Here is a 12,305-nt window from a genome sequence, read left to right as displayed (position 1 = left end):
TAGGCCATTGGCTGTGCCTCTACCAGCTTGGAGTAACAGCCAGGGCCAGCTGCAGAATCTGGGGGGCTCAGTGAAAAGTAAAAATGCAGGACTTGCTCAAAAAACAGGGAGTGCCTAAAATATAAAGCTTTTCCCTTTCTTCCAAGGTCTCCCTCTCAACTTTTCACAGTGTTTTTATTGGCTATTTGTATTAATTTTTCTATGGCTGCACGACAAATTACCCCAAACTTAGCAACTTCAAACAACACCTGTGTACTACCCCATGGAATCTGTGGGTCAGGAGTCCAGGCATGTATAGCTGTGTCCTCTGCCCAGGGTCTCACAGGCTTCAGTCTAGGTGTTGCCTAGGGCTGGAGTCTCATCTGAGGTTTGAGTCCTCCTCTTTCACGCTCGTGCTGTTGTTGGCACAAAGTATTTTGTTTTTTCAGCTGCAGGACTCATGGTGCTTGTTTCTTCAAGGCCAGCAGAAGAAAGTGTGTCTCGCTTCTAACCGCTTTTAAAGGGTTTGCCTGATTAGGTATGGCCCACCTAGGGTAATCTCACTTTGATTTACTTTATTTTTTAATTTTATTTATTTATTTATTTTTGATTTACTTTAAAGTTAACTGATGAGGGGCTTTTTAAAATTTTCCATGTCTTTATTTTTATTATTTTTTTACACCTTTATTGGAGTATAATTGCTTTACGATGGTGTGTTAGTTTCTGCTGTATAACAAAGTGAATCAGCTATATGTATACATACATCCCCATATCCCCTCCCTCTTGTGTCTCCTTCCCACCCCTCTAGGTGGACACAAAGCACCAAGCTGATCTCCCTGTGTGATTAGGGGCTTTCATTACATGTGCCAAACTCTTTCACCTCTGCCATATTCTATTAGTTAGAAGCAAACTACAGGTCCTGCCGACATGCAAAGGGAGGGATTGTACAAGGGCATAGGTCACTGGGGGGTCATTTTAGAACTCTGCCTCACTGTTTAATGTCTTTCAAAGTAAAGAAAAATTAAAATCTTACACAATTCACATAATTTTTACTGTTCATCTTTATATTGTGCAACATCAGCTTTAAATACGAATAGAACATTTACTTGTATGCGGAATCATCAAAATTACACAACTGGCATCTTGTAATGTTGACATGCACACAGACAGTGGAAATGCTGCCCCAACTAAACTAACTCAAGTATTCTATTTCACTTCTTGATACCTGCACATCCTACCAACACCCTCCACCACTGGCTTTCTGATGACTAAGGAAGAGCTGGAAGGACAAGGAACTCTGGGTTGCTCTATCTTTCTCTGTCCTTCTGTGTCATCATTTTCAACATCAGTGGTCGGCTAACACAGGGAAGTAACATGAGCGAGAAAAGATATGATGGGGTTCCCTGGTCATTCATGCTTCTTGGAACATCACTGCCTTCTTTCTGAGCTTGAAGCCAGCTCTGGCTCACACAGAGATCCTGCCTCCCGGGGCTGCCCAGTCGTAGATGGCATGGGCTCACCTAATTTGTGTTAAGTCTCACTGAGCTCCCACATGCAGTGAGTCCCATGGAATTTTGTGCTTTCGGGGTTCCACGAACACTGTATGCAAACAGGGCAGCAAAGCGATAAATATACATGCTGTGCCTCTTTACTCTGGCACATGTGCCATTGTCCCATCAGACTTGAATTTCTATGTTTACACAACACAAAGAGAAAATTGTTAAGAATTTCAAGACAGTGATAACAGAACCTTAAACCATATGCAGTGCCCTTCTGAGTAGAAGGTAATTGTCTACAGAAGCCATACAGCTATCTATGAGTGGGGTGGGAAGCAACAGGGGTGGACACACACATGGTGCGCATCTCCCCTGCTAATGTGGATGCACTGCTGTCTCATTAGACTTCACTCAAAAACACAAGTGCAAAGAGAAAATTATTAAGAATTTCAAGATGACAATAGCAGAGCATTAAACCCACTGTGAGGCTCTTCTGAGTGCAGGGTTTATGCAACTGCATAGGCTGCATTCCCGTGAAACCAGCCCTACTAACATGTTTCTGAGCCCCTCCTTTTTAAGGGGACATCAAGTACAGCTGGGTCATTCTTTAGGTTGCCCCCCAGGAAGGCTAACCCATGGCTATCCGTGTACGTGTCTAAGAGTGTGGAAGTTCACGAGGCAGCTCCTCTGACCTACCCTACTTCTGATGAGCCATACCTGTTGCTGCCTTCACAGTTGTCAAGAATCTATCTTCTTTTCTATAACATAAGCAGGTTCCTCACTTCTAGCTGAGGATCAGGCAATAGGGCATGGGATGGAAGGTAGGGCTTCTTTTTCTTTTTTTTAATAAATTTATTTATTTTTGGCTGGATTGGGTCTTCGTTGCTGCACGCGGGCTTTCTCTGGTTGCGGCGAGCGGGGGATACTCTTTGTTGTGGTGAGCAGGCTTCTCACTGCAGTGGCTTCTCTTGTTGAGGAGCACGGGCTCTAGGTGCACGGGCTTCAGTAGTTGTGGCTCATGGGCTCTAGAGCTCAGGCTCAGTAGTTGTGGCTCACGGGCTTAGTTGCTCCACAGTATGTGGGATCTTCCCGGACCAGGGCTTGAACCCATGTCCCCTGCATTGGCAGTCGGATTCTTAACCACTGCACCACCAGGGAAGTCCAAAAGGTGGGGTTTCAATGGCGAAGATCATCAAGGAGAGGGAAAGTATAGCACTGAACTGACACGGAGATTGGCAGTTAAATTCAAGGTGCCAGTGGGTTCATGATGTCCTTTAGTTAGAAGGACTCATGTGTCAAGTCGTCTGGTTTCCGGCAAGTACGGGTGGTACCCATGTGTCAGAAGTGCTGCTATTATTGTGTCTCACCATCAGGAGAACATCTTCTGGTACACATCCCCTACCTGGACTTGACCTGCACTGATGCTGCATTGATATTGAACATTATTAAGAAAGTCATATTGGATGATGTCACTATTGCTGCACTTTCGGCATGATGATTGATTTCTCCATTTTATAGGTGTGAAAACTGAGTCCCAGAGAGACTTGCCTAAGATTAACAGGTGAGTGGAGGAGCCAGGACTCTTAACAGGTCTGCCTGACACCAAACACAGATGCCTTCCCTGTGGCACAGAGGATAAATTCCCACATCTCTAAGTCAGTTCATTTTTTGGTTAGTGTTTTCAATATGAATGTTATAGAAAGTCTGCCAGACACACAGTTTGGGTTTGCTATGACCCCAGTTTGACACATGAAGTGGCACCTTCTAATGGAAAGAGGGGAGCAAGAGAGTAGCAAACTTCATTATTTGGGGCCACATTCCTTATTTATAAAATGAAGGAGTTGAACTAAATGATTTCCAAAGTATCTTCTAGCTCCAAATTCCTATGAATTCAAGCTTTCTTTTCTGACTGTAATTGTTTAAAAATTTCAGCTGCTTTTTAATACCACACTGGGATTCAGTATGATCATATTCTCAGCATAGAGATGGGTATTTCTTTGTTGATGCAGGAGAGCATACCTTTGGTTTAGTAAAAACAATTGAGTTAGAGCTCTAAATGCAAGACAGTGCCATCTGAAAATTAAAAAATGTGCCTCCCTAAATATCTGGTTTCTGACTACTACAGAGGGAGTCAGGGATATGGAGAACTTTGCTGACAAGATGCCAGCATTCACACTTGGAACTTTTCCAGACGATTAGAAAGATCTCTTCCCCCAGGTTAACAAATACTGTCCCAAAGTACTTGGAAATACTCTTAAGAATTCTGGATATGCAAGCAATCATTTTCAGACCAACTCTTCTGACAATAGGTTCCTCCGCATCTAAAGCAATCCATTATTTTTTTGTGTCATTCTGAGTCCAGAATTCCATCCCAATTCTCTCCACAGTGTTGACACCAAAATCACAAGTTATGAAATACAGTCCTCCAGGCAGTTGTTGGGTGTGAAACTCTCTGTAATTGAGCAGCTTCCCTTAATGAGACAAAAAGCAAAACCCTCCAAGGTTTCTAGGAGATAAAAGCTGAAGGAGAAATCTCTGGGTAGAAAAGGGGTTGTCTTTTTTTCTGTCTTTCACTATGTAGACCCTGGGGGTTTACTGCTCCTCCTTTAGGATTTCAGCTCAATTATGAGTCACAACCAAATCCATTTCCAATTGCTCTCACAGCTCAACTATAAGATCCTTCAAAAAGAACTATATTAAAACCAAGAAGAAAACAGAAAATAAACGAATAAAACAAAGTATCCTAAATAGTCAAGCTTGCAAGTATAGGTTTCTGAACCTGTAATAAGTGACTCATATACTGACTCATAGACCTGTTCCATTCCACATGCTTTCTTTCACCTTATGACCTTCAGCTGTTATCTTGTACCATTACTTGGGAGCTTATCTAATCTCCCATCCTGGCCTGCTCCTGGACAAACACATTCTTTATTAAAACCCAAACCTTTCCAAGGATTCCTGCTGCCAGGGGTTCTCCCACTCAGTTACAATGTCAAATGGAACGTTTGTTTTAACCATTTGGAAGGAAGAGTTGATTTCCTGACTGAGGTTTTATTGAAAATATATCCTCCTAGGGCAGGCACACAGATACCGTGGTACATTCTCTGTACTATTAAATACACCAACACTCCCAGGCACATTGACTGTCGTATATGCTAGATAAATGGTATTTGATTCAATCCCCAACCTAATCCTGTAATGAAGAAATAATCTCAGAAAATCACACACCACATGATCAAAGACGCAAACGCCATCCATCTGCCTCCAAAGACCAGGGTTGTAACGCTTTAATTTGCCACTAGGGTTAGTGGTCTCCCCAATAAAATCGAGAAAGGCCCTGTTAACATGTTTTGCTGTCCAAAGCGAAAATATTCGTTTTCCTCTGTGGCCCCAGCACCTTTTCTAGTAGATAACCTTTAGCCCAGGCCCAGCCTCTCCATCACGCTCAGGGTTCAGTTTCTACCGCCAGTGTCCCATGACCTACTCCTTCCCAAGGCCTGCTGACTGAATTTGACGTTTATCTCGGGCTCTGTTAAAAAACACCATCTTCTCGTCTCTCCAGCAGCACCTCACTGGGCGATGTTGAAGAGTAGATTTCTAGTCCATTTTTGGCCAACCTAATCCCATCTGCTTTGTATCTTCCAGATCTCTGGGGCTACTAAGGGTTCATTCTTATTTTTACATCTCTTCTCTCATTTCAGTGGGATTTTGAAAGGAAAGGACCATAACCTTCCCTTAATACACAATTTTAAAGCAAAAACAAAATTCTTATCTGAATTTTCTATTTGTTTCTAGAATTTACATATATTATTTGTATAACAGAGATATAAGTAATATTTGGAAAATAAGGAAATATTTCTACTACTATGGCTTGGCACTGCAACCTAATAATGTTCATCCTGAAGTCTATTATTTCCTGGCATGACAGTCAGATCTCTGGAGAAAAACATTAAAAATGCCTTGGTCCTTAACCAAGTAAATTATCCTGGTACTGTTTTAGGTTAAAAATGAGAAGAGGAGAATCCAGCAAGTCTTGGCTCACAAACTGTCATTCTGTACAACTCTCTAGATACTTTAATCCAAATTAAAACACAAAAAGACTGAAGGATGGCTATATATCTAGGCCCAAGGACAGTTTATGAGTAGGCAAATATAAATACTATTTATCTAATAGACATAAAAATATATTTATCTTATTTAGATGTTGCTTTGCTATGAAATTTCTTTGCCTTGCCAACAATACAATGTGATAATTTACAACTTTTTAAAATTTATAGTCTTGACCTATATGTTTGCAACAGATAAAAGTCTGGTTTCTAAGTTTCCATAATAAATGCACTGCTTGTACAGGCAAAAAAATTAAACTGAGATGTGAATGGGTGGCTCTGACCAGAAAGCCACAAGGGCTTGAGAGTTCAGTACCATTGTTCTTTGTATCTAAAGATATCCTCAATAGCATGCACGTGACTGGAGAAAAAAACAACATATTGGATGTATGCATCTGCACAGGCCTCTTCAAATCTGCTTACAGTAACAGTTCAAAAGACTTGTCATCACTGACAGCCGCCTCCCAAGCTGCAGGGTAGGCCCTACCCTTATTTCTGTGGCTCACCCCCATTCAGCTCTGCCCACAGCAGTTTAGATACCTAAGATGCTCAGAAAGGCTGGATTGCAGGAGCTTAGTTTTACCAACAACTGAATGACAGTCTCCCTTATTTATGACCCTGAAATACTATTTCATGTTTCAATGATTTTAAGGCATTAAGCAGATAAATAAGGCTTCAGAAGTAGTATCTATTATAGTATTCTTAAAGAACTAAGTTTACAGGTTTTAGAATTAAAACATGAAGTACAATTTGAAGATAGGACGCAAAGAGGAAGTACTAAATACACGGGAACAGGTATTTTCACTAGAATTAAGCTAGAAAATCCACCACCACAATTCTAGAAATAAGTATTCAGGGAATAACTCAAAGAGAAGCTTATTCAACTACTCTATTTGTAATTTAAAGTACATTAGCTCTTTAGTCTTTGTTGTACCTTAAACACACTGAAATCATTTCCCTCACCTATTCTCATCATAGACAACTACTTACTCTCAATCAAATAAAACAGTTTTTAAAGAATTATTTCTCTCATGATTCTGATATTGCTTATATTTTGTCTCCTCCATAATAATGAAAACTTGCTGACAATTTACAGACCAAATTGGTGTCATTTGACTATCTAGCTACAGCACCCACCAGTAAATTATTTTAATTTTGTGAGATGATATACTATATGCTTTATATTTACCAAAAAATTAAGACCATAAACCATTAGCCATTAAACATATTTCATATTTCAAAACTTCCACTGGTAATAATTTCTGTACCTCTAAGAAATTATTTCAGTAATTTAAAATATTCAGAATGTCATGACTACTTACTGGCGCTCATTTATAAATGAAAATACTCTACTGTTTCTATGATTATGCTTGACATTTGAAGCTCCCTACAATCTGGGACTTACTCAACGAATTTTCTTTCGACCCCTCTGTAGTATGACTCTACCGCTCTAATCAAGATAATATTTTCACAGTCTCATGAGTACATCATGCTCATTCTCATCATCATTCTTTATTCATATTGTTCCTCAAAATATAGCATCTTCATCTCTTACCATCTATCGAAATTCTACTTTTATGATCATTCAAAAGATAACACCTACATAATTATTTAATTACTTATAAAGGAAGGAAAATTAGGGCCTCACCTCATACATCCAAAAATGTTCGCTATGTTAAAAAATTAAGGGTAAAACTTAAAATATAACAATATTTACATAGAAGAACACATATGTAAATATCTGAACACAAAATAAGGTCTAAGTATAAAATCAATGGAATAAATTATAAAGAAATGATCACTAGACTTCATAAAAACAAACTGTCCTATATTAAAAATAACTTGAACAAGCTGAAATGACAGTAAACTGAATTTCTATACAAGAAACTGTATAGGAAGACACTTTTTTAGTTCCCTTCTCCAAATACTTCAGAGAACACCTAAGGGTGTTCCAGCAAAACAAAAATACTACAGTCAAATAACCATGTCTCCAATAAGGATATTTTTAGGGTTTCTGCTTGTTTTTACTGCTCAATTTTAATCCCTCCCGTTAGGTATTTTCAATGCATGGTCATCATTTATTTGTCCAACAAATGCTTTTTGAATCCCAGCCACATGCCAGAGACTGTGCCAGATACTAAGACCACACTGGTGCGCAAAACAGATACAGTGCCTTCCACCACAGAACTTAAACCTATCATAAGATAAACATTAACCAAGTAATCACACACACAAATTGTGGTTTAAAAAAAAGCATACAGAGCACTGTGACAGCATATAAAAAGGACTTCACCTATTGGAGATATGGAATGTGTATGTGTCCAAGAAGATTTCCCTGAAGAATTCCTATCTATATAGAACAATAAGCTCTTATAACTGCTGGCGCTATATACTAAATTCTTTTGTATCTTTCTGCATCTCATACAGTAAGTCTTCTATATTCAGTAAACAATTTATTGCCATTAAAATTTGAAGCTATCTTTATTAACTAGCCTTTTCAATGGTGTGCATGAAGTCAGCTTTAGGATACTTTAATAGAGACAATTTAGGAAGATACTTTTATTCTTAGAAGATTAAACAACTGAAATCTTACCTGGGTTATAAGGCGATCCCATGATCAATCTTGTCAGATTTAATGGTAGAATCCTATTTAAACAGCAAAGGAATGACAAACACTTGTATTCTGAACAATTATATACATAAATTTATGTACTAAAAATAATGTACAGCTATCAAATTAAATGTTATGTAAAAGCACATATTTTTACACTGTATATCCTGGAAGTTTATTTATTACTAATTTGCAAATAACTCTGCATTGCTTGGAAATGTTTAGTGAACCAAGGTCATCATTGACTTCTTCAAAGTGATCTAAATGTACTGCTATCCAGGACATTAAGTTCTAGTTCTGACAAATTAGAAGGCAGATGAGAACTCACTTGAGATGTCCGAGGTGACTGGCTTTTTTCTGAGGGCTTGCAACCTGTTCTTGTTTTAAGTTTAGTAGGGATGTCTTGATTCCTCTTTAGAACTTTAGAATTATGCATACCATTTTGGTCTCTCTGGTTTTCTTTTTCCTCAGTCCAGTGTGATGAAGAGAAATCACTGGTAGAGATATTAGACGCTTCCTCCAAACTTTTATCTTGAGCCTTTGAAATACGAAATCTTTTATATGAGAGTACTGGGGATCCAGCTGAAAAAGGTGGGCTAAGAATAGAACTCTTTTCACTGCTATTTTTCCTTATGGACAACCTTGTTTCACTGGACTTACTTGTCTGTTGACTATGTTTTGGATTTTCTGTCCCCGGACTGCTATCACGAGCTTGTAAACTTCTGCTGGTGTCTTCAGAACAGCAAGGACTGGTGAAGTCATCTGAATACTTTAGTTCTGAGGCGCTTTCAGAGCAACTACTTGTACTTGGATTATTTTCATTCATATCAGCAGTAAGAATGTCGTTAGAAGTGATTTTGACCTGTTTATCATCTATTTCTTTATCTACTACAATTCTGTCAACTACTGCGACCCGTTGGAAATGACCTGGACTTTGGACTTTCACTTCCACTCTTCCACCCAAAATATTTGTATGAATAAACCTGAGACAATGGAATTTGCAGGACTCACCATTTCTTCCAGTAAATCATCAAGTGTCTTTTCAGTTGCACATTTCAGCTTAGTTTCTTTAGTTGTGCTGGGGTCATCAAAAACCACACTAATTTGAGGTATTGCTATTTTCAGCAAAAGATGCATCTGAGTCTAAAAACTCATCTTTAGGCAGCTGATGTGGCTTCCGATGTTGTTCTGCAAAACTTAGTATCTTAACTTTGGATGATGGAATTCTGAGTTTTGCACCTAACATTTGTGCTTGCGATTTTCTATACTCTTCTCTCTTTTCGTGTACTACCAACATATCAGGATTTGTTTGCTTTAAACGTAGCTTAAGTGTGTTTGTTAAGCCATAAAGTAGCTTCCCCCTTGGAACTCTTTTGGGGGGAACACCACCTTTCTTTTCAAAATATTTACCTTTCTTAAGATTTTCAGTTTGGTTCTTTTTATACTGAAGACTCACTGACTTTTCATTTTCCCCCAGAGAAAGCTTATTCTTAGATTCAGATTTACATGTGGAGTTGGCAGAAGGTTCTGGTGACTTCTTGTCCTCAGTTCTATATAACCAGGCTAAATGAGGATGTATATGAGTAGGGCTTGCCATGGGTTGGTTGTATAACAAGGACAACTCAACCAACAAAGCACTTAACAAAGGCAGCTGCCTTACAGTATTGATCCTATTTTGTTCAGTTTGAGGACGGTAAGTAGTTTGGTTACTTGCTCCTACATCCTGAATATGTGCAGGATGTGTAAGCACTGGAGGCCTCTCATGTGTTGCAAAATCTGTATGTTCTGGAGGATTAGTCTGTGTTGGGGGATTTACAAGTTTTTCTTCCAGAAAAGTACCATCCAATTCCTCAGGTGCATTCATTTGAGGCTCAATAGTGATTTCACCCTGCTTAGGAGGTGTCTTTTCTTGGGTCACATGAGTGTAATACAGAGGAGGAGGGCAAATTATGTTGGTTTCAATGTCTAACTCTGTGACTTCCCGATTTTGGGGGCTAACACTCCTCTCACTGCTACCCTTTGAACAAATAACGGAGCTGGTTTTGCCATTCTCCACGGAAGCCGTGTAATCAGAGTTGGCCTTGCTGTGGAAGACTCCCTCCTTCAAATCCTTCCCTGCCGTTGAGACTTTTACACCCACCAGAGGCTTATCAGCATCTCTTGGGCTTGGCTCTGAGTCTGGCTGCCACAGCTGCTGGTTTTCCTGCAAGGTTTGGGGACTGACCTCCACACCCTCCACTCCACCTCCTGTGGAAGCGACTGGCCTCTCCAGATGGCCCAGCAAGCTGCTTCCCAGGTCAGTCAGGCGGTAGCCCAGGGCAATGTGCCCAATCCGCTCCCCCTCTTGGTTTTGCAGAGGGAAACTTCCCCGATGACCCTGGGAGCAGCCGGAGGCGGCGGGCCCCAGGACCCTGTGGGCCGCGGCGGCCAAAGAGATGCTGCAGGTCCCCAGGAGCTGCGGGGCAGGGGTCGCGCGCCCGGGGGGCAGCTGCAGCAGCAAGGTGTAAAGCGGGCTCCGAAGGAGCAGGCGGTGCAGTCTAGCGGGCTGCAGGCGGAAGAGACAGGACTTGCCGCGACCGAAGTTGACCAGGCCGGGCCGAAGTTCCGGGGCGGGGGCAGCGGGGCCGCCGGGAGGATAAACCAGCAGCGTGGGGAAGTCCAGCAGGCGGAAGGCCACGGCGGGGCACAGGCCGCGCGACGACCGCGGCGGCGACTCCTCCTCCTGCGCCGCCGCCGCCGCGACCTCGGGCGGCGGTAGCAGCCCGGCTTCAAGACGCACCCAGTCCACGAGCAGGTCCAGCAAGAAGAGCCGCTCGGACAGTGAAGCCGCCATCGCTGTTGCCCCGGGAACGCTGTGAGCTGGAGGCTGAAGTCCATGGTTCTCGCGAGAAACAGGGAGAAACTGGCGCTTGTTTTGTTCTCTCGCGAGACTTGCTAGGGCCCCCGGGCACGTCTGAGCTGTGGCAGCCGTGGGAATTTTCGCTGCTCAGTGTGTCTTTGCTTTCCAGAGTGGTGTTAAAACAGTGCTTATGATAATACTGAGGCTACGAATGGAAAAAAAAAAGGCTTATTTTTTGGTTTGGGTCACGTTTTATCACTGCAGGTCCCCTGCAAGTTTGGAGCCAGTTCAGGTCTATCAGAAGAATATTAAATCAGGGCTCCCTTTCTAATCTCCAGGCTAAAGAAAGCCAGCTAACTGCCCGCAGCCGGCCTTCTCTGCTGCTGGTCTACTCAAAAAATGCGGACATGGCTCTGAAGCGGCTTGGGAGCTCTGTCTGAGTGTGGTGGCACTGGGACACGCACAGTGAGTGTGGCCACATTTCCAACCGAGCCATCACCGTGTAGGAGAGTGATGTCAATGATTCCCATTAAACAAAACTAATGTATTTACATAAACAGGGGGAGTGGAGGAGATCTTACAGCCCTATCCCAGATTTTCAAGGAGACATACTTCTACCCTCAATAAGCTAGCTAGGTTGAAACCAAGGTTGATAAGTGGCCTTGAATGCCATAGCAAGGAATTTGGACTTTATTCTGTATAAGTTGTTTTGAGTGACTAAATGTTATTACACCTATGTTCGGAAATGTAGCAGTACAGATACAAAGGAGGATTCTGCTAATAAGAAATTGAATTCAGAGCAGTCTTTTTGGGAGGCTGTTGCAGTGGTCTAAGGAGAGAGAACTGTGGCCTGAACGTGGTTAGGGTCAGTGGAGTTGAAAAAGAAGTGACGGATATAAGAGGTATTTGTGATAGCAGAGTTTGGAGCTTGGTGACCCTGAGAGAGAAGTTATGGGTGAAAATTTTCTGCTTCTGTGGGAGAAAAATTTGAGGAGGCACAGATTGGATTTTTCAAAGTTGCTTTGGGTTTTGGGGATATGTAGAGTTTGAGATGCCCGGGGGACATTATGTGAATATGTTCTACTTTAGGCAGCTTTATAATTTATAGTTATATTAGATTGAATGCAAAAACAGCACTGAGAAGCTCAAAAGCAAATTCACAATGGGAAGGGCTTGGTGCTTTAGAGTGAACTCGTGAGGGAGCTTTCATTGCAGTATGTAAGTAGAAGATACTGCCTTTGGCCTTCGGAATCTTACTATCTACTTGCAGAGGA

The 12,305-nt window shown here is 41.4% G+C and overlaps 1 protein-coding gene across 1 annotated transcript; it reads right to left on the bottom strand.

Moving 5' to 3' along the window:
• Positions 1-8,241: 8,241 nt before the first annotated feature.
• MAP10 (microtubule associated protein 10) lies at positions 8,242-11,095 on the bottom strand. Its single transcript, XM_022553098.3, is given in 4 exon segments — positions 8,242-8,456; positions 8,458-9,179; positions 9,182-9,300; positions 9,302-11,095. Coding segments are annotated over 4 exon segments (2,676 nt in total). The 5' UTR covers positions 11,026-11,095; the 3' UTR covers positions 8,242-8,345.
• Between the last annotated feature and the right edge of the window lie 1,210 nt (positions 11,096-12,305).

This window comes from Delphinapterus leucas, chromosome 16, assembly GCF_059928025.1.
Source record: "Delphinapterus leucas isolate spDelLeu-1000000601 "Yukka" chromosome 16, BTC_Dleu_Yukka2, whole genome shotgun sequence".
Taxonomy (NCBI): domain Eukaryota; kingdom Metazoa; phylum Chordata; class Mammalia; order Artiodactyla; family Monodontidae; genus Delphinapterus; species Delphinapterus leucas.
The sequence above is the reverse complement of the archived record's forward strand: the minus strand, read 5'-3'. Positions and strand labels throughout refer to the sequence as shown.